This window comes from Lissotriton vulgaris, chromosome 12 (genome assembly GCF_964263255.1).
Source record: "Lissotriton vulgaris chromosome 12, aLisVul1.2, whole genome shotgun sequence".
In the NCBI taxonomy this organism is placed as follows: Eukaryota; Metazoa; Chordata; class Amphibia; order Caudata; family Salamandridae; genus Lissotriton; species Lissotriton vulgaris.
In genome coordinates, this window is record NC_141700.1 from 293,439,337 (window position 1) to 293,462,147 (window position 22,811).

A 22,811-nucleotide genomic window follows, 5' to 3' on the forward strand; every position below is an offset into this window, starting at 1 on the left:
CTAGCTGTACTGAACTTAAGCTTTTACATCCAAGGCCACTCTTTTATACATCATTTCCACTTTATCTGTAAAATCAGTCCAATGGCAGATAGTATCCTATCGGCATATAGGCATAGAATATTTTATGTTATTCCTACCACTCATAAATGCTTTGTAAAGAATCAGAATGAAAATCAATCTGTTGCATTACCCTATTGATTAACAGAATTAAAAAAAATCACATATATTTATTAGATGTCTCATCAATTTGTGAATAAAAGTCCTTCATGCCGGGGCTTGTATTAAATCCATGATATAGAGACATACCAAATCATTAAATATGCACCAGGTATAGTACCTTTTTTGATGGCTATAATTCCAACAGTACTTTCTCAAATTGTTAGGCAGCAGTCAGAGAATAAAAGTCAGACAGAGAAATTGAAGCGTACAACCAAACTGTTCACAGTGGGTCTGCAACTAGAGAGTAAATATCACATAGATCTTAGCCCAAGATTTCAAAGCTTACACTCATGAAATTCTTCAGCTGCCACTTGTGGACAGGCAGTGCTTAATTTGAGCTAGTGGCTGACAGTGTGGCACAAGCACTCATTTTTGGGGACTGGAACGTATTTTTCCGCTTCAGACATTCACCAAGACCTACAGAGGGAAAAACACATAGGCGGAAAGACAAAGAAACTGAAAGACAGAAAAACTGTTACAAAGGGAGAAAACAGGAACCAGCAAGAGAGAGATAACAGGGAAGTCAATGTCTCGTAGTGGATTAAAAAGGCATAAGGTGGATTTAAGAATGCGCAGCCTTGGAAGTCGGCACACCAACATTTCATTACTCCAGCTGCGGGCTTCAGAGCAGAGCTATGGGCACCAGCCCTCTTTCTTTAACAAATTAAGCACTTTGTGTAATTGTGGCACTGAGTGAAGACTGTTGAAGTGAAAAGCATAGAAGTGCCCTCAGGACTGGATCATATATGCCCTACGAAGCAAGAAAGTCATCAGGGGGTTGTGTATCACCTGCATGGCTTCTAGTACATGGGCTCCATGATTGCATGTCACACTTCATTGATCTGTCTGTGCACCTTTAATGTTGTCAACAGAAAGTGCATGCAACTTCGCAAGATTCTTCAAAGGGCACTAATTCCAGCTGACAGAAGTCCTAGATGCAAAACTACAATGAAGTAGCTTGCATGTGTTTCAATACAAGAAAACAATATCAAAGCTTTTGCTGTCCTGTCTGATTGACATGTATGACGCGACATGGTTTCTATCATTAGAATAATACAAAGATAAAGGGGGCACTTCTCCCTTGATGTATTGCTCTACTTCAGGTTCCATCCTAAGTTGCAGACAGTCAGTAAGTACTTTCATGTGGAATCTTTGAAGCACAAATTGTTATTTTACGTCATGCGATCCCCTGACATGTTACAAGGTGTTACGGATTTATGCTGTAGCCATGGTCTGCAGGACCGATGTTTTGTTTGGGGTCAGAAGGCGATGGGAAAAGACCTCGGTGTGAAGGTTCATTAAGATCCAATGGGAAAATTTCCAATTTCAGATTGCCCACATATAGCCTAAATTAGACACATTTAATTGCATTACAAATGTTCCATTATGTTTATTGCACACCAGTAAGGTTACCCAGGTTTGACCCATTTCTCAGAAAGGAAAGCCCTAGGATTAGGCACTGCAGACTTTATGAATCTGGGGTGGTACAGTGCAGGTGTTGGAGACTACTGGGCACTGATCTTTGATACACTGACTAAAATACTAGATACTGCTTTTGCTCCAGCCCATCTGACAGCACAAGTTGGCCATCTGTAGAGTTATCCTAAACTTGTTAGGAAACTTGCCCCATTGGCTTTGCTGCTGGCGAAACACTGGCCAGTTCTGACATGAATGCTAAGCCGTCCAACCCATGTGAGTGATTGGTTGCTAGACCTTGCAATTTGTAAGGAGAATCCTGAAAATGATAAGACTCTAGAGCGCATAGAAGCGGTCTTTAGGACATCTGATATCTAAAGTCCTTGGTGAAACTGCTTTAGTGCCCCCTGACTTGCACGCCCTTAATTCCCTCGGACTGGGTTATTTCAGTTGTGGTAGTTCTATGGTGTAGAGACTTTAGGGAGAATAGTTTTATATTTTAGCCGTGTTCACTTAGATGGTTAGCATTTTCATCTACCCAATAGTGCCATGTAAGGTTGCCCAAATACTGAAATTTATTGGGAGAAAAGACCTTGAAAAAGACAAACCACTCGGAATGCAGAGGGTTAAATCCCAATTCAGCCAGTTACGCACCATTTTCAAGGTGAAAACTTGGAATTGGCTGCATTAAGCAAACCCAGTAACTATCCCACTCTGGGGTAATGGTATTTATCAGTTCTGGGAAACAACCCACACAGTTCCACACTATTTGAATTCATGGCCTTAAAGTGATGATCTAGTATCAATAAGTAACATCCAAATTGTACTATTTACAGAAAGTAGATGGAGTGAGCAAGTCAAGTTAGCACAATCTGTCTTTCAGATGCCAGAACTGGAAAATACTTGAAAATACTAGTCCATATCTCCTTACTATTAGCTACTAAACTGATTTTGAAAATATTGTTCAATATATATATTTTCTACGGTATATAGGCAAATGTGGATTCTATTTATGACTTAGTACTACATAGTAAATAAAGGCTTAAATGTACTTTTGCTGCTTCAGCAGATCAGTTTAGTTACCTTCTCCTCACTGTGGAAACTAAGGCAGGAAGCCCAGTTCACCCCTCTGAAATACGCCGTGGCCAGTTTCAGAATGTCAAGTTTGAAAGGCTGCTCCAAAAAGATGATGTAGTTTTCGGTCATTCCAAAGCTGTGGTAGTAGCTGGGGCTTAGAAGCCCTTGCGAAGGAATAGAGCACATCACTTCAGCGTACTTCACACAGGATTTCTTCTTTTCTTTCTCTGGGAGAATAAAGTATGGCTTCAAATTCAAATATCTAACTCATATTGAACACAATGGTTATTGCGAGTGCACCAAACAGTTTTACTATTGAGGGACATACTGAGGCTTCACCATCTAAACAGTAGAAAGCATTAAGTTCCCATAAACTTCAACATAAACGAAAGCCATCTTGTTGCCATGCATTGAGTGGTTTCACTCTAGAATCAAGGTAAAAGCACCAGCTGTTGATCTGTAAGGTACCAATACATAAAAGTATATTGACGGTGACCATTTTATCTTAGAATGATACCCACTGAGAACAAAGTATTTAGCTGTCGGTCTTTTTCAGGGAGCTGTATCAATTAAAAAAAAGATCAACATCATATTTGATTACTGTTAATTTTGGACCAGCATTGGTCAAGACTATCATAGATTTACGAATTGATTACAAAAATGAAGAAAGCAACATCTGAGTTTGATTGGCATTGCTAAATCTTCATGACAATGGAGCAAATGTCATTGTACAATCATGACACTTGTCCATAGCTTTGCGAGTTGTGATGACTCACATTTGTCTGTCTTGTCATTCCCCTTTGTCTAGAGTCTTTGTGACAACAGAATCCTGGCTGAAAGTATCCTGTAAGTGCCAGTGGATCCCAGAGAAGTGAAAGAGCCAGCACCGGCTGACTTCTACCTACTCTTTACAGAAAGTAGTCTACTTTTCATTTACTGGAACAAACATTTACATACCTGTCATCTTTTCATGACCAAAATAAGGGTGATACTTGCTCGATGAAAAAAAAAACCTTAATGGGTCATGAGGTAATGAGGAGAACCTATGGTGGAAATTTTGGAACAAGGGTATATTATAAAGCGAGTTTCCACATTACAGTGTCATAGCATTGAGTTCTTTGTTTTTCTTTAACAATAAATAGTTTTTCCCTGTCCCAGCTAATTTATTTAATGAAAGCAGAACAAGACAACCACTGTGAGAATACACTGGCTTCTAAAACCCATGGCTAGATCCTTTGTATCCGTGTGACTCAGAGCTTTGGGGTAACTTAAAAATCTCATTATGGAGGCAGAGTCCCCTCTAGAGCTTTTTTGAATTTGTGGGCAATTGCTGGAATGTAAAGCCCACTGGCCCAGTTACACAGGACGAAACTAATATTATATAAAGTTGACCTTATGGAAATGGAGGTGTCTCCTATGAAGAAAGTGATTGGTACACGGAAAATCAAACTTGTAAAGTAGAATGGGCTGGTAAATTTGATCAGAACATTTCTGGGAGAATTTGAAATCTCCCTCAGGAAATGACTTTAAAATGTCATGGACAATGGTCCATTTTACACTACATTGACAGGAGTTTCTGCTTTTAACTTGTACACATCTTATACATTTATGTTATTTATACATTTGATTTCTGGCCTGTGCATCTAGCCAAATTTCTGGAAAAAAGTTCAAACTTTGCTCCAATTAACCTATATTAGGCAGAGAGAACTCATATAAAACTGAAACTTCAAGTTGCTTTGTATAAAGAATAAATCAGTTTATCCAGCCCTGTTGTTTTCTGAGCATCGTGGCTCTTCTAGTCCTGCATTAAGAATGAGAAAACGACTACACTGCAAGAAAAATAGGGTAAGCTTCTGACACCTAACATGACATCTGAAATAACTTCGAAGCAATGAGTAAAGCAAGGATCTGTCATGTGGTTTGCCAGCTGCCCCTGAAACTATTCATGCTAGCATCAGTCTGAAGCTTTTTGATTATTGATTAGCCCATTAACAATTACCAGCTTGTTGATACAATATACTGAATACTGCAGTAACTTCCACTATAAGAGTTTAGTCACAGGGTTATATAGCTATACCCTGAGTCCACTGTTCCTGCATAGCTCTCATCTCCCTCTTCCAATACATTAACATGTGAGGTGGCACATTTTTTAAATTGTTTTTTTGCTGGCCCAACCATTGCCAATTATTTGCTTTATCTGGGGGATATGTAGGCCAGGAAAGATGCCATATGTATTTAAAGAGTACTCCCATTCTCTGTTAATGTCTGTCTGCCTCCACTTCGTTCCCTGTAGGCAGGAGACTACACAGCCTACCACAGATCTTGCATGCCAGCAAACATTTAGCTCCTTCCCCCCAGTCTTCCAAGACACCATCTGCCACATTCTCAGTAGTGCCTCCGATTCCTCATGATTTATTGTAATCGTAAATCATAAATCATACGTTCTTATATAGCGCCTTTCACCGTAAGGTCTCAAGGCGCTTGCTTTTGGAAACCCGTCCTGGCTTTTCCCTGCGAGATAACCCCTACTGGGCATCCCCAAAGTGAAAGTCAGGCGTGAAAAATAAAGTTTACTGGTGAAAACGCCTGAATGTAGGGAGCACCAGCAAAGTGCACATGAAGCCATGTATGCATCTACCTTTACCAAACCAACATTTTTTAGTTCCTTTCTGTAAAACCGGGGAGCTTCAGTCATTGCTCAAACTAGGAATATAGGTTGTATAATATTTAAATATCTTGGTGACACTATATGCCCCACTAAGACACAAGAAAGGCCCGAAAATAAGAACGTTTCATTTCAATCACATTGTATTATTGGAGAAACACCTTTGAATTTGAGTAGGAGAAGTTAAGGTATGACACATTTGTACATACATGTGCATTTGAAAAGGATCCCATGCTTATGAAGAAGGCCTTAGGCCTGGTGGGATCGTTGGCTATAGAGCTTACAAATATTCCTTATTTAAACAAAATTTTCCAAGGGGTAGGTCACTCTAAAGTAGGTACTGCTCAGGGTGCAGCCAAAGGGTCCTGATACAACCCGAGTGCCCTACTTTATCCTGGTTAATAACCCCCTCCCTTTTGGATAATATTTTTATTGCAAACCAGACCCTTAAACTTTGAGGTAAAATTCATAAAATTATGTGATTTCCTTTGGATGATTATCCTTGAAAGGATACAAGAACACAGCAGCAAATGCACAAGTCCCTAGCGCACCCACAGCATCCCATTTTTTGAAGCTCCATATTTACAAAGTGGCGTTAAGCCACTTTTTGAGACTTAACGCCAGTTTGCAAATATGCTACCCTTTCAGGCAGGTATCTTCATGAGAGAGGTGTGCAATGGGTGTTGCTGAGGGCGTTCCACCGCAACACCCATTGCTTTTTGACGCTGCCCCAGATTTACCAGGAGGTGTAAATCTGTGGAAGTGTCAAAAACTAACGCCATGTAAGAGCAGGTGTTGGAATGGCGCACAAGGAGAAATACTTTTATTTCTCATGGCTTTTTGCTTTTTCTATGTGTGTTGCATTTTGCAGTACAAATAGAAAGAGCAAAAAACCATTAATGATTGTTTATGTACAGGAAGGTGTCCCTTCCTGCACATAAACAATCCTTAAATAATGACAAATTGCTACTTCTATGTGTCCTGCAGAATGCAGCACACATAACATTGAAGTAACAAATCGCTATTATGGATTGTTTATGTGCAGGAAGGGACACCTTCCTGCACATAAACAATTATTCCCTGCAATGCAGGCACCTTTGCACTATGGTACAAGCGTGCCTGCCTTGGCAATAGGTAGCTAATTTTAGAGCCAGTACTAGGTATAACACAGGGGTGTACCGTATTGTAGTAAATACGGCGCATCCCTGCGTTTTGAAAATAGTGGAGCTTGGCGCTGCAAATTTGGCATAGCTCCACACTCTGACATCTTGCTGTACATATTCCCCACTGTTTTTAAAAAAAAATTGGGGTGATAAGGCTCTACCTTTTTTGTCCCTTTTTGAGGATTTGTAAAAGGTGCATATAGAAAAAAGGATAGCAAATTGTATTCATTCACAATAGGAATTATTTGTTATGGGGTACATATAAGAAATTGGGTAATTGGGTTTTGGGGTGGAAGCCCCACTCAGGCAACAGCCACAATCCTTGTCAGGGTGAACCACAAAAGTCACTAAATTGACCTGGACGTAACCCTTTAGTAGCTTGTCACAAAGCTGTCAAGCTTAACTTTGAAACAATGTGTGAAATATTTATGCAGCACACAAACAGTAATACAGTTACAACAAAACAATTTAGACAAATAGAGTACATTTTAATCTAAAAAACAAAATCAGAATGACAAAAATCAGTGGAACTGGAGATATGCATTACAACAATCAGCAGAACTGAAGATATGCAGTTTCAAAGTTTCTAGAGAAAATAGCACCTAAAAGCACTAAGTGCCACTTGCAGTCATCTGGTTGCACAAGACGGGGGGAAAGGCAGGAGTTCAGACCAACTGTGCTGGAGCACGGGTTGGATACAGTGAACAAGTAAGTCCCACTCAAGAGTTACTTTCAAAGACTGGTGCAAAGAGTTCTATTAGTGGTGGAAGAGGCCTTGAGGAGCAGACGGAGCAGGTGTAGCAGAATGTCTTTATGGTAGCTTGAAGAGCCAGTTAAGGGTTTCGGACGGTCATTTCTGCAGCTCTGGGTGGCGGTCAATGTGGGCTGTCATTGCTGTTGCATTGTGTGGGTCCTGAATTGCCAATCATTGCTGATGGTTGCTAGTGGTGGCTGTTGATATGTAGAACAGGTCTAACTGGAGCCTGCACATTGACAGGTGGCTGAGTTTTGGTGCGAACAGGCCCATTTGTGGTCACGAGGAGTCCAAACTTAAGGAATTTCATGTTTTCCTGTAGAGAAGTACATTCTGACACCAGTCAAGAGTCCAGGATCTGGGGAAAACACCTTTTTGGGATCAGGGACACACTCCAGCAGATGCCAATAGCAGGGCTCAGGTAGGTCCAATTACAGCAGGTTGGCTGGGAAGTTGCAATGAGGCCTCTGGCGCCTTTTGTGTCCCTGTAACTCACACAGAAGTCAGCCAACTGAGCTTTGGAGGCACTCTGGTTAGCCTGGGATGAAGGCAAGCAGGTGGAATCTTCCTTGTCAGACAACAATGTAGTCCCTCAAGTGTCAGGGCAGTCCTCTGGGAGCAGGGTAGTCCTACTTCTGTAAAATTCCACAGGTCTAAGAGCATTCCAATATTTATACCTGGTGCCAGTCTATGTGGGAGGGGATTTCCTCGCCTATACCACATCTGTCTCTAGAAAGTTCTTTCCGTACCCTGGTCAAGGCTTCACTCCAAACTGTCTGGGGGTGACAAGAAACAGGGTAAGCCTGGTGTCAGATTCCTCTCTGTCTGCAAGAGGAAAAGCCCTTTAAAGTGTAAGTGGGGCTGGGTACAGCCACTCCCCAGTCATCCTGCTAGGTTGGCTCATCCTGTCCACACTTAAGCCCCCTGTGTGTTACTGCCTGGAAGTCATACACAAGTCCCAGTAGCAGAGCCATTCACAGGAATGTGACCCAGGACAGTGGCACAAGGTGCAAATGGTTGGGACATGAAAAAACCAACTTTCTAAAAGTGTCATTTTCATAATTTTAACTTACAATTTAACTTTACCATTAAAGAGGAGTTTACATTATATACAATTTGAGTGTAAACCGTATATTTCTACTAGCTCCCACCCAAAGTTAGAACTTATTAAATATAATAACCCAGTGTTAGTCAATGGGAGAGATAGGTATCACAACAGTGAATAAGGACTTTATTATTATTTTTTTATTAGCATTTTTCAAGACTTACAATGTCCATAACAATCGGACAACATACAGACTGCAGTACTACAACATCCATCATCCAGTATATTGCAATTATACAATGTCACCTTTAAATATCATATGTCATATTACAAAGCAATGCACAATTAATCAACTTGATTTGTTTGTAGATATTCAACTAGGTATTTCCAATAGTCTCTTGGCTTGGAACCAGCGGGCAGTTCTTCCTCATATGCTTGTAGGGTGTCTTTACAGTAGGGCATATCCATAATCCACTGTTTGGTTTTTGAGACCTCCCTACCGTCCCAACATAGTGAGATTCTGTTTTTGGCTAGGAGTAAGGCAATTATGCAAAATTTACGTTTAGTAGATCGCACCCCCAGGGATGAGTCCCATCAGACATGTACGAATTGTGCATTCAAAAGTAACACCCACCATGTCACTCAATATCTTTACAACTTTTACCCAATATTTATTAATTGATTCACAATACCAGGTCAGGTGTATGAAATTGGCTTCTTCTGCACTGCCTCGTCGACATCTAGCATCTGCCCGCAGTCCATATTTACAGAGTCTGGCAGGAGTGTAATATGTTTGGTGTAAGTATTTATAGTGCAAGATACGCAGGTTGCCATTTGGTGTTAGCATACTAGTTAGAGTGCAGCATATTGCCCATTCTTCCTCCGTGAGGGGGACGTCAAGTGTATCGTTCCATCTCATCAGTGCTTTGTGCGTAGTGTTAGCTATGTCCTCCTGCAATTTAACGTATAGTTTCGATACCATATGTGAGTTACGAAATTCAGTAAGTATCAACTGTAATGCGGATAGTTGTGGCGGTTCTGTTGGGTAGGAGGGGTATAGTTTCTTGATTGCTCCTTGTAACCTATAGTACGTGAATCGAAAAAGTAACGTCTGATTACTAATATATGTAATATCTTTAGGTTCTATAAAGGTGCAATTTTTGTACAAATCCCCCATTGTATCAATACCCACTTGCTTTAGTAAACCCTTTCCTACTTCTTCCCGAGTGACTGATCGTTCTGGGTGATGGTGCAGTAGCAACGCAGGGGCATATAGTGGGAGTTTACGTGCCAATCTACCCATCTTTCGCCAGGCTGCATTAGTGGTATCTACAGTATTTATATCTCTAGAATGAAGCAGGGGTCAGCGATGAGTTAGGATAGCATTCAGCTGTGTTGGGTGCGCATCACCTTCCTCTATTGCCACGTGTGTTAGATAAGGGACAGGGTGATACCAGTAATGCGCATATTGTGCTTGCGCACATAAATATTAAAGAAGAAAGAATGGAACCTTGAAAGCCCCTCTTGAGTAGGGCAGGACGAGGAAACACATCTCAATTCGGGCCTGCTTTCCAGCCCATATCAGTCGTGTTACCAAAGCATTAAATCTGCTAAATACAGCTGCTGGAGGTGTAATGGGGATATTGTTAAACAAATATAGAAATTTAGGTAAAACGACCATCTTAACAATGGCCAGGCGATCCTCCTATGTTAATGGAAGTTGAATCCAGCGTCCTATTTCGTCCTCCATGGCACTAATTGCTCTACCATAGTTTGTGCAAATTTCTACTTCCGGATCACGGTGATACCAGACGCCTAAATATATTACTGGGTCTGATTGCCATTCAAGTGGGTGCGGTGTTGTGGTGTCTGTTAAGGGTATAATTGCAAAGAGCAAGGGGTACAATAGACAGCCCTGTCTTGTTCCCTTTGCAATCGGTATGGCATCTGATATATATTTATTAACTTTCATTTGCTCTGTAGGCACTGTGTACAGTATTTGAACCCACTGCAGCAAGATGGGTGGAAACCCCATTCTTTGTAATACAGTGTGAAGATAGGGCCATTCAATGGAATCAAAGGCTTTAGCTGCGTCCAAAAGGACTGCAGCGGCCTTCGTGTGTGGGGTTAAGTAATGATAATGCAAATAGTTTTCTGGTGTTATTGTCTGTTGATCTAGAGGGTATAAATCCAGATTGATCTGGCAGTATGAGATTAGGCATTAGCGGCTGTAGCAGTTTTGCAAGATGTTTGGCCAGTATTTTTGTATCTACGTTAATTAAGGAAAGCGACCTATATGAATCACATTGCTCTGGGTCTTTATTCGTTTTTAAGAGGGCGATGAGCATGGCTTCTCTCAGTGTAGGAGGCAAAATCTATTTGGCATGGGCGTCTCCGTACATCTCTACAAGATGGGGCACCAGCTGGTCAACAAATGCCTTATAAAATTCACAAGTGAAGCCATCTGGGCCTGGTGACTTACCATTTGGAAGTGAATTAATGACTTCAGTTACCTCCTCCACCATTACTGGTAGGGATAGATATTCTCTTTGCGTGTCAGATAGCCATGCTATCTCCACATCTTCCAAATATGTCATGATCTCAGAGTGTGGTGCAGTGTTTTGTGAGGCATACAGTTCACCATACAGTCCCACGAATGCGCACAGTATCTTCTGTGTATCATATTGGAGCTCACCGTTAGTATCTTTTACTGCCAGGACCGTTTGCGGCGTATAGCCAGAGCAAATTTTGTTCGCTAACACACGACCTGGTCTACCCCCTCACCATATGAATGTGCAATTTGGCGTTTTATTCGATATTTGAGATCATCATCTGCAAATGTCTGATATTCCGTTATTACTTTACGAATTTCACTTAAGATTTTTGGGTTGTGTGTTTGTTCGTATTCATGTTCCAGTGCGCCCAGTGTGGCTTCCCGCTTGTTAAGTTGGCAACGTATATCTTTTAATATTCCCGCGTTGGTGCTTATACATACTCTCCTTATGGTGGCTTTAAAGGCTTCCCATAACAGGCTAGGTTCGTCAATGGAGGGATGGTTTAATGCAAAGTAATCAGTGATAGCCTGGCTAATAGTTTTAGTGTATACAGAGTATAAGAGTGCCTTTGCATTAAACCTCCATACGGTGGAGGCGTGTAATGCGGTATATTCATAAATAATAGCACCGGATTATGATCAGATAGGGTTTTAGGCAGGTGATGTATAGCTAGTGTCCAGGACGCTATTTCCTCTGTGCCTAACCAGTAATCAATACGGGACCAACTATTATGTATCGCTGAGGTATGGGTGGCCTCCATACGCCCAGGATGTCGGGCTCTCCAGAGATCGATCAAACGTGTTTCAGTCATAATATCCTTTAATACTTCCACCGCCCATCTGTGTGGCTCTTTTGAGGGCCCGATCTCTCCAAATTTACATCCAGAGCAATATTGAGGTCTCCTCCCCAGAGTAGTGTCATGTCAGGTAACTCATTGATTATACGCCAAATCATGTTATAGAAGTCTGGGTTGTCTATATTTGGGCCATATGTATTGATCAAAGCTAGTTTCTGCCCCCTGAGTCGTCCTGTTATAATGACATATCGACCCAGATCATCTGTGATAGTGCTATCTACACTAAATTGCGCCCCTTTTTTTTACCAAGATCATTACGCCCCTAGAGTATGTAAAATACGAGGAGCTGTGCATTGGTTCCTCCCATTTGTTCCCAATATTACTCCTGTGTGTAGGGGCAAGATGGGTATCTTGGAGGAGGGCAATATCAATATGAAGTCAATCGAAATAAGCAAATATTTAAGAAATCTTTTTTGGGTTATTAAGCCCTCTAATATTCCAAGTCACCAGATTTAGATGTGCTGGTTGTAATCTATCTTCATGTGTTATCATGAGTTATCTTATAATGTAATAATGTACAGGACTTGTAATGTGTGCATCTAGTGTTAAACGCAAATATTTGACAAATCTTTTTTGGGTTATTAAGCCCTCTAATATTCCAAGTCACCAGATTTAGATGTGCTGGTTGTAATCTATCTTCATGTGTTATCATGAGTTATCTTATAATGTAATAATGTACAGGACTTGTAATGTGTGCATCTAGTGTTACTATTAGAAGCCTGGCAACAATAAACATAGTGGAATTAACCTGGATATCCGCGATGCATCTCAAATACCGCAGTCTGCATAACATTTCCCAATCCCACCCCGCCCATCCCCTTCCCACTTTAGCATCCCAACTGTGCCAAAGACAGACCCCCACCTGAAATAACAACATAACAAAACTCTTGTTGGGGAGCACCTGTCTCCGGGGATCCGCCAAGTGCACACAACTCCATCCATCTTAGTGGATGTGGTCAGGTATTCATTACTAGTGCATATATAATATTACCCTAAATATGCCATCCGTTGCAGGCTGTAACATTACTATTCCTGCCTGGTTGTTGTTAGAGGTAAGGCATTATACAGCACCTACCGTCCTTCTGAACCAACCTACGTAGATACATACACTAGGGAACCAACTATTACGATATAACAATCCGCAAAAAGTAGTCTCAGTTACAGTACTTGCGGTATGCAGAGCCAATCTGTAGTAGTGCTATTTCTGTACATTTCTACCCGTGTCAAACGCCCTTATTTGGGGCCCAACGGGGAGGGGGGAAACAGCACCGACCACAGACTCAATTTAAGGTGTGACAAGGGCCGCTTTATTGGAAGCAGGTGCACCTTACACAAATTGAAAACCCTTGGCCTGTGCCGTACAAAACTAAACCTCACTAAATATATGATTTCCTAACACACACCCCCACCCCCTCCCCTAACATGGTTCCCCCAATCAACAAACATGAAACAATTTCCAAACTTCAACTTTGCCTCTCTATCTTACCAAATAACTTATTATACTTAAACCCCACCCTTTGATAATCCATCCAGATCTCCTACAATCTCCCCTTAACTTAGAAAGAAACGCTCCAGACATCTTAAAGCACACCAGCACCTGTTCCAGCGACACGACTAAACAATCCCCATACAAAAAACATCCCCAGTGCACCGGCTCCCAAGAAAACCCCTCCCAAAAAACCCAGCTCACACCAACAAAAACTTTCTTAACCAACATTGCGCTAAGCTAAAATACCACACCCCACCCCCCACTACTACCAAAAAAACTTCCACAGACAAGGGAGGGTGGGAGGAAAAGCAATTTTACCGCCTCAAAATCCCCCCACCCGGCTGCTGTGTCACTTGCCACCGAAATGGTGGCTTGTGACACAAAATGGCCGGCTTTATTATAGCCAGCCCAACCACTAGCCCAATCCAGCCCAAGCCCCAGCTCAAACCTCCTGCCAGCCAAAAACTAGCCCAACGTACGGTGCTGGTCATCTTCCCCCCCCTTCCCCCGGTCCCGGGGGTAGCAGGCCTCCCTCCGGTCGGCCTCCCCCCCAAATCCCTATTCTATTGCGTTATGATCTAACAAACATGTGCCCAGTGCAACCAGAGAGCAGTAGCTACAGTGAGCAGGAAAGGGTGTCCACATACCCAGCGCCCATGTCCTCTGCCTGGAATAGATCAGTATATGCATAATCCATACATTAACACCAGTAGATATCAGCGCATTTTGTCCTTTCAAAAGTTATGCCGCAGTTTGTAGGTCGTCCAGCCACAGAATGTCATGCACAAGAAAGATGTCCATCTCTTTTAGGCAACATCGATATCACGTAGTCGATCTAGTGATTTCTCATCCTATTCCATATGGTACACGACAGCTATTCTCCCTTGTAAGGTGACCATCTCTTCAGTTAATTCCAATCTCTCCAGCCTTCCGCAACGCTTTTAGTTCAAGGAGAACATCCCAGCCATTCCTGGGTTATTCGGAATCTTGGCCCTGGTCAGTGCGTTTGTGCTCTTTTTGCCTGGCCTCTACTTTGTTTAATGAAGTCTTGTGCTGCATTTGGCGTCAGAAGGATTAAGGGGCGCCCATCACATGTCACCTTCAGTTTAGCCAGGTAGAGCATTGCATATTCGACTCCCATCTGACGCAGTTTCTTTTTCGCAGGATTAAAGTCTTTACGTGCTAACTGTACGGCCATCGTAAAGTCCGGGCAGAATGCCAGAGTATTGCCCTGATAGGTGATTTGCTGCTTTTCCCTTGCCATCCTTAAAATTGCGTCCCGGTCCCGATAGTTAAATATCCGAGCGATGATGGGTCGCGGGGCACCCGGTGGCAGAGTCTGGGCAAGCGACCTGTGTGCACTCTCCACAATTAGAACCGTTGAGAAATTATTGGTGCCAAAAACGTCTCCACCTTCCCAGTGTTTGTGGAGTCTGGGACTTCCGCGATTCGAACTTTATTGTGATGCGACCTTGCTTCTAAATCCTCAGCTTCGTTCTTTATGACCTCTATAATTTTCTCCATCTCCGTGCATTTGCGGGTCATAGAGTGTGATTTATCCTCCACTGCTGTGATACGATTCTCGGCCTCATCTAGTCGTTCCCCTTGCTTATCCAGTTTCGCAGACATGTTGTCTACCCTCTGGGTAAGAGAATCCAGTTTACCGTTGATGTCTTGTAGACTTTGCTGTATTGCTTGGAGGACATTTTCCATGGCCTTACTTGTTGTACCCTCCACTTCCAGTTCTGCATCTGAATGCGCAGTTGCGCCTTTGGAGTACCGTTTTGTTTCAAATGTCAGTTTAGGTTGTTGTCTATCTGGCTTACCCATTATGCCCAGGAGCCAGTGCCACAGGTGGTTGAAATAGTCGAATTAGTCTGAGTACCGCAGCCGTAGGTGTGAAGTATCCTTGTGCAGCTACGTCGTATTCCACTCCAATTGTATTGGTCGTACTTAAGGTATATATCTGCCGTCAGTCACATGATGTCAGTGCCACGAATCGGTCCACAAATAACCGCTAACTGCGTATTCACGCACCTCCCAGCAGAATGTCTCTTCAAGGCACACCGGCCTCGCTGTAATGTCAGATAGTCAAATTGCCACTACAGTTGTGGAAGGTTCCTCAGCATATGTGCGTTGTGCCCCTCATGTAATTTCTCAGACACAGAAGTAGGTAGTCGTCAGCAGTGCCAGGTAGTGGGCCTCATAACGTTTTATTACGGGGGCCAGCACATAGATTTATGCGGGATAGCACCTGAAACACGTCACATCAGTGTCGCCCAGCATTAGTGGTAGTGCAAGTCACTCACAGAAACTGCACCCAATCTGTGCAATTCGCTGTCTGGCTCTCCCCACCGCATCACAATACCTGGGCAATCCATTGCTTCGTCGTCTCACGCTGATTTTGTTTATTAAGACACATCACAGAAGACAGCCCTCCTGTAGAACAGCCGCTCTTGGAGGTTTTACAATGTCAGTAGTATGAAGGGCGGCGCATCATGTCTCAAGTCATTATGTGGGTGTCGTTGTCAGTACTTTCATACCTCTGTCGGTGTAAGATTTCTGCGCCCCTGTCTCATAGTAGGATATCTCCCGCTATGTCGCCATTACTCCGGCCGCCAATTTGTGCCGCCTGGAATCTCGTCTCCCACAGTGCAGGGAATGTAGTCCGTTCCGCGGGCCAAATTCTACCTGCAGGCTCCAGCAGGTGCCACAGCCCAAAGTACCCAATATCCGCCGTCCCTGGACTGCAGCATTCACTGTCAGGCGCATAAATAATTCACACCGCAACTCTCAGTCTCTCCTATCGGAGATCACCCTGGGCGCCGCCATTTTGAAAGCTCTGGTTCATCTCCACACGCTATTTTTTCACATCCGAATTGCAGGATGATTAAGGGTCCTTCCGGGTTTATAACACGTTCCCTTCACTGCTGGACCATTCCAACATTCTGTGGAGTTTTTTGCGGTTGATTTGACATCCGCAGCATGATCCTTTCGCCGATAAATGAACCGGACCGGGGGAGCTGTCTTCGAAGGCAGATATCCTGCAGTGTGCGCTCTAGCACCCCCCCATGAATAAGGACTTTATTAATCCCACACATGTAAGGTATTTCGGCTTCCCACCGCTTTAGAGCTGTTTTGAAATCCTGTTTCTGTTTTTTTTGCTCAGGCACAAATTTTCATATATGGCACAATTATTTCCAAAGTACTCTTGTATGAAGCTTTAGAACTACACACAAGGACTAACGCTACAATGCGTAAGCAAACTTGGACTTAGAATCTAACTGTGTCATGTGATAAAATATTAACTGCTTTAAATCACAAAGATTTCAGTTGCACATAAAATCTCACTGACTAGAGTTACTCTTAAACCTCACTAATTTAAGTGTCTCTAAGAACTTCATTTATTTCAGTTGGGTAATGTATTTTTTTAACTGGTTTAGGTTGTAGTAAATGTCACTAGCAACATTACAGATTTCAGTTGCATGTAGAATCTGATTTATTTAAATGTTGGCCAAGATCAATCACATAAATCAATGTTCACCATTCAAAGCGAATGAATTAATCTGCAATTTTGTGCGTTCACAGTTTGGCTGACATAATTTTGTTCTTCTTCGGTATATGTGAAAAGTCTCTTCCATAATTGTAATGCACATACTGACCACTAAGCAGTTCGAACCAAAGGCTAATTTCAATTTTAAGTCCTAGCTTTAAATGAGATGAACTCAAAGGGGCAGCAGAGCCCTTTACGGAAAACACTGTTGCTGTAGGTAGCGCATCCCAAATTTGAGGTGCTCTTCGTAGCACAGCAATGTGAAAACACTAGGATGTGAATGGAAAATGGTGGGAAAATGGGGAAAGCGCTATTGGGAAAACTTGACACTTATCCGTAGCGTTGTGATTTGTGACCACTTGCAGCTGGTCAGGTGTCAGAGCGGGGAATAGACCCTAGTCCTCTAAGATGCAAGGTGAGGCCAACTGACGACATCTGCTCTCCTCTGGATGTCTCATTGCATCCGCACAACAATCATTTGAGATCATTCCAAAAGCATCCTAAGAACCACCTGTTCCTCTCTCACAAAAAGCTCTTAGCCACCCTTCCATGCCTACCCCCCATCCCCAGTTTCCTGGACACTTCAGGTGCTGTGTTGCATTCTCTTATGGGCTGACCATCTTATAAAACATCAAATAAACAAATATATTACATACTTTCCTAATACATTGTGTCCACAGTGTAGATCCATGACAATCACTGCAACAGATAGCAACAAAAGTAATTCTGGAGGAAAATATCATAATATCGACGTCATTTATCCTTGTGCATTGCAACACACATCTTCTTGTTGCCACAAGGTTGTAACGAGACAAGCACAGCTGAGCCAATGAGCATGCTTCCTGATGCTATCCAACAAGGTGGAACATATACAATTAAAACTGTGAGGTGAATCCCGTATTCTAGATAATGCTTGATAGTTCTTCAAATCCTAATGCGCTAATTGTTAATTTGCACACGAAAACGAAAAGTTGTTTAAATAAAGAAATAACAGTTTTCCACTAAGGACCTACTTCTCCAGTGAATGTGGTGGGTGTTCCCCGTGCATTGAATATAAAGATGAAAGGTTCTGCCAAACAGCCATGGCTTGTTCTTAGATTAACTTTTCACTTTGGTGCGCGCACTCAGATCATACACAAATAATTTCGATAGTGTACATCTGGCAGACAGGTTGTTTTGGGATGGCTCAGAGATACAAGATAGTGGGAACATGAGATCGGTCCCTTTGGGCTTTTTTTACCCACCTCCAGTTAGAAAACATCTTGTCACAGAACCATACATTAGGCCATTCCAGCCGGCCACACTTGGTAATGAATGGAGAGCAGTAACCAACAGGACCATACAGGGCAGGACCATTCCCATAAGGGTAGGTCCCGATCCAGTCCTGTTTAACAGATTCGCCCCACTTGCTGACATGGAGGATATTGACTGATAACCAGCCCCACTGCCGTCCTCCGCATCTGGGCCCTCGCGGGAGGAGGATGCAACACTCTGCAAACTCATTAGCTGGAACGTTGCAGGCATGAGAGCTAAAAGGGCAGACCCTTTATGGGTTAATTTTATCTCTAGTTATGATGTGATAGCCATTCAAGAATCCTGGGACACCTCAGCAAGCTCTTGGATGGATGGCTTTGCCAGCTTCTCCGTGCCAGCAACGCCTAGTATTGCGGGGAGAGCTATGGGGGGTCTCCTTTTCTTTTTTTCCTTACAACTCACTGGGTCATTTAAGAAATTAGAGTCAGGCTCCTACAACCTTTTAATCGTGGAATGGATTGTTTCACCGGTTTGCACACTTTATTAATTATTTTCTATAATTTCTGGGAGAGGGCAGTGGATACTGATCACATTGCCTCTCTGGAGAATTTCTTATGTAAATTCAGTCTAAATAAGCACACTACCTTTGAGCTCATCTTGATGGGCAATTTTAACATTCATTTATGTGATTCTCCCTGTTATTCAGGGGAGTATGAGGGTTTCGCCGGCGCAATTACCCCTCATTTTGAACATACAAAACCAGGAGAAGCGCTTGAAGCGCTGTTAGCTAGTTTTAATTTATATGAACCTTATAACACAGGAGGGGGGAGAGAGTAGCCACCTATAAGGGTACGGCCCATGGGTCTGTCATTGATTACATTTTTGCCTCATCAGGGTTGATCTCCAAGGTGAAGAAATATAAGGTTATCGCCTCATCCTATAGCGATCATAACCCTTTGCTATTAGAGATGCTTTGGGGAGATTCCCAGTGCAAACGGGTAGGCCGCTCCCAGGCTTGGGCAGCAGTAGTGCCTACCGATCAGGGTAGACTGCTCAAGTGGGGCAAGGTGGTCCCAGAAGATTTTATGGCAACCTTATTGCCTAAAATTGAGGGCCACATAGCGAACTGCCTGGAACAAAAGGCCCCCAACCAAGTAATCATACAGGCTTTCGAATCCATTTGTACACAAATCTCGAGGGACTTGACGTCAAATCCAACACAGAGATCGCCTAGGCCCTTTAAGTGGTTTGACGCCAACTGCTCAAGAATCCATAGTCGCCTAAAGCAAGCACTCAAATCCATCCCGAGGGATAAGGCCCTCATCGCCAACCTGAGGAGGGAACATAAACTAATTTTAAACGGGAGGAAAAATGCCATTAAAAGCGATGCATGGAATAGACTACTTGCTACAGACGTCTTGCGAGACAGCAAGCAATTTTGGGATATCATAAACCAGCAGTTCTTTGCAGGGGCAGATAACGCAGTCACTGACTGCGTTATTCCTGATGAGAGGTGGCTTCTCCATTTCAAAGATGTATGTGGCGACAAGAACAGTCCAGTTCCTTGGGGTACAAAGGCAGTCCGGGTTCCCGCCCCGGTAGAGTTTAACGAGGATGAGGTGTTGAAGGCAATTCTAGAGACCTCGAAAAATAAGGCGCCGGGGCCTGACGGCATACCTGCGAACCTATATAGACATTCCCCGATAATTTGGTCTCAGGTGTTAACTAATGTCTTTCAGGCAGCTAATGATAATGTATTCCCTGTTACCTGGGCAAACTCCATTATAGTGCCAATATTTAAAAAGGAGCAACGTGACGACCCAGTGTGTTACAGACCCATTTCCCTTCTCGACTCTGCCATAAAGATCTTAGGCAGAGTCTTACTGTCCAAATTGAGGGTAAATCTGGAGGTCTGTGGGGGGCTCTCGAACATACAATATGGGTTCAGAGAGAAACGAGGCACCCTGGACCAATGTTCCAACTTGCACCTCTTAATCTCCAAATACATGGTAGCCGAGGAGGGGTCACTTTTTTGGCTTTTATGGACCTCTCCTCAGCTTTCGATTTGGTGAACAGGTCCAAGCTGTGGTCCATCCTACTGGAGATAGGGATAGACGTTTCTCTAGTCACATTCATGGCTTCTATGCACCAGGAGCTATTTGCCACAGTACGGGTCACAAAGGAAGGTAGGTGCAGGTCCAGATTCAGGTCGGAGAAAGGGGTGCGCCAAGGGTGCATTCTGGCCCCCCTCCTTCTTACTATCTACATCAATGGGCTGGGAAAACATCTAGAGGTAGGGAGGGCAGACGTCCCGCGTGTAGGAGGAGTGCATGTTCTGGCCCTCCTATATGCGGACGATGCACTGGTAATGGCCTCCAGGCCTTACTGACCCTCTTTGGGTCCTTCTTGGAGAACCTTGACTTAAGAGTCAACACAAAAAAATCGCACTCCATGATAGTAGGACGACAGAGAAGTAAGCCTAGACCCAAAATTTTCACCTGTAAGGGCAAGGTTTTTCAAGGGTCCCAGTCTTTCCCTATCTTGGGGTCCTTTTCGACGAGAGGGGGACGTGGGTTCCCCAGATTAAGGCGAAGAGTTTATCCCTGGCCCGTTCCACGTCTGCCTTTTTGGGCTTTTCAAAAAGGTTGGGGGCCAAATCGAATAAAGTGTATTTTGACTGATTGACACAAATAATTTCCTCACTCAATTACATATTTTTTTTCAAAGAGCTGATGAACTGAAGCTCAATTGAGTGATGTGGGTCCCAGAAGGATTTGTGGCAAATCTCTTGCATTCTTTCGGTGGATTAGTTGCAGACATTAGTGCATTTTATCATAACATTCAGAAACTAAATTAGTATCGGACTCTTGTTTAGAGGTTGGCTGCAACAGGACAGCTGGCAAAAATTGGGATCCGTACCGTTCGCCCACTTCTTGAACCCATTGTCTCAGCTAGAAGGGGATGCAAGGTGTTCCTGATGCCAGAGCCACAATGGGCACAAATGTAAGGAAAACCCCATGCATGAACACCAGTGCAAATGATGTTAGAAAACCCCCACTGTGTCGGATGGGCTATCTGCCCCTTGTATGAAGGCATGATGGGAGAATATTGCCAGCTCTTGGAAAACATTTGAGTAATTTTTCTCCCCTTTTGAACAAAGTAAGATTTTTTACATGCATTGAGCAATGAGTGAAGCAGTGCCTGCTGCCAGTTGTCTATAATGAAAATAAATTCTGCAGGCTGCCATTATGGAGTCAGGCATCCCACTACTAGTACAGTAAATATGTCAAAGTGACAGGTGGCAGGTTCTGTCCCTCAAACAAGTTTCTACATGGTAGCCTCCAGTTGGAGATCTGCACATAACTTTATGTGAGGTTACAGGTTTATATTACTTACCTGGGTTGACAGAAGGAATTTTAAAAATAATGTATTTCGTTTTCCCTTTATCTCCTATGGATGTGCCCATGTTGATTGTATTCTGATCACTGTCGTAATGAGGATGAGATGTTGCCAGGTTTACAGCGACATACTTTGTATAGTTTACCTGTAGAAAAGACATATAAATGTTATGGTGAAAAAGGTTTGATTTTGTGCCACCAAATATTTTACAATAAACATTGCCTCATTTAGGTTTAGTGTTAATCATGCTTTAGTGCCATTTAAGACAAAATCTGTAATGATGCCTACATGAGTCCAAAAGAAGCACTCAGTCACCCATCTCCATTGCCATGTTTATAGTAAGTACACTTCCTTTGTCCTCCTTTGTCTATCTCCACAGATTTGGTGTATCATTAAGATAGCAAGGGGGTCAGTCATCAGCAGAAGACACATGGGCACACATATCGAGATCCGAGGAATTAGTGTGGGGATGCCGGAGGAATGGAATCTTTGATTCTGGCTGATATCCCTGAATCTAAATTCAAGGACTGCAACGGGGAATAACACGCAGACCTGGGAATATCAGATCCTAATTCTCAAATTTTATCTTGTTTAGGAGAAATAACAGGCCCAAATCTGCATATATTTGCCACCCCCTTCTCAGAACAGGTGCTATATGTGCTGGGGTGGTATTTTCAGGGCTGTGAGGTGGGTGCAAGGGAAGGGCAGAGCTGGTAAGGGGAGAGTATTTATTGCTCCCATCATTCTGCCTTTAGATTGTGGGTGGGGCCAGGTGCAGCAGCTGCCCACAACACCCAAAGCTTTTCTCTAAAATCTAGGCCGTGTCTCCAGACCTGGATTTATCGGGTCTGGTGTTTGCCGACCCGATAAGTCAGAGCGCAGAGCCACCCGTAATGTTGGAATGGCTCAGAACTGTATCCCCTCAGGAATACAACTATAGGCCAGATGTAATGGGGGCCTTGTTGTCCAGGTTCCACTGTCTCTACTTTCTATTCTCTATGCAGAAAGTACCATCTATAAAATCACCACCAATATATATAACTTCATAAGAAGACTACCACTGCTAAATTGCACTATTACATCACATCCCTTCACCTCCACAGCTACATAACTGCAACACTTTAACTATGCAATTGTACGACTACTGCACTGCAGCTGGTCAACTGTCTTTAACAATGCAGTTCTAAACTGCACATCTGCAATGACCTAATGGAGGAGCAGCCCCTGCTGTTTTATAAGTCAAAAATGCATCCTTAATTTCCTGTTTAGTTAAGGTAATCACTTGCCCTAGGTTTATTTCTATTTAACTTAAATAATTTGCTATATGTGTCACTAATATATTTTAACCAAGGAGTACACCATTTTT

General features: G+C 43.0%; 1 protein-coding gene across 1 annotated transcript in view; it reads right to left on the bottom strand.

Moving 5' to 3' along the window:
• The window catches only part of BCO1 (beta-carotene oxygenase 1), a 234,403-nt gene that overhangs the window by 155,400 nt on the left and 56,192 nt on the right, over nt 1–22,811 (bottom strand). The window contains exons 5-6 of the mRNA XM_086945084.1: nt 21,443–21,590; nt 2,719–2,939 (exon numbers count right to left, since the gene is read on the bottom strand). Coding sequence (XP_086801210.1) covers nt 2,719–2,939; nt 21,443–21,590 — 369 coding nt within the window. The remainder of the gene's footprint in view (nt 1–2,718; nt 2,940–21,442; nt 21,591–22,811) is intronic.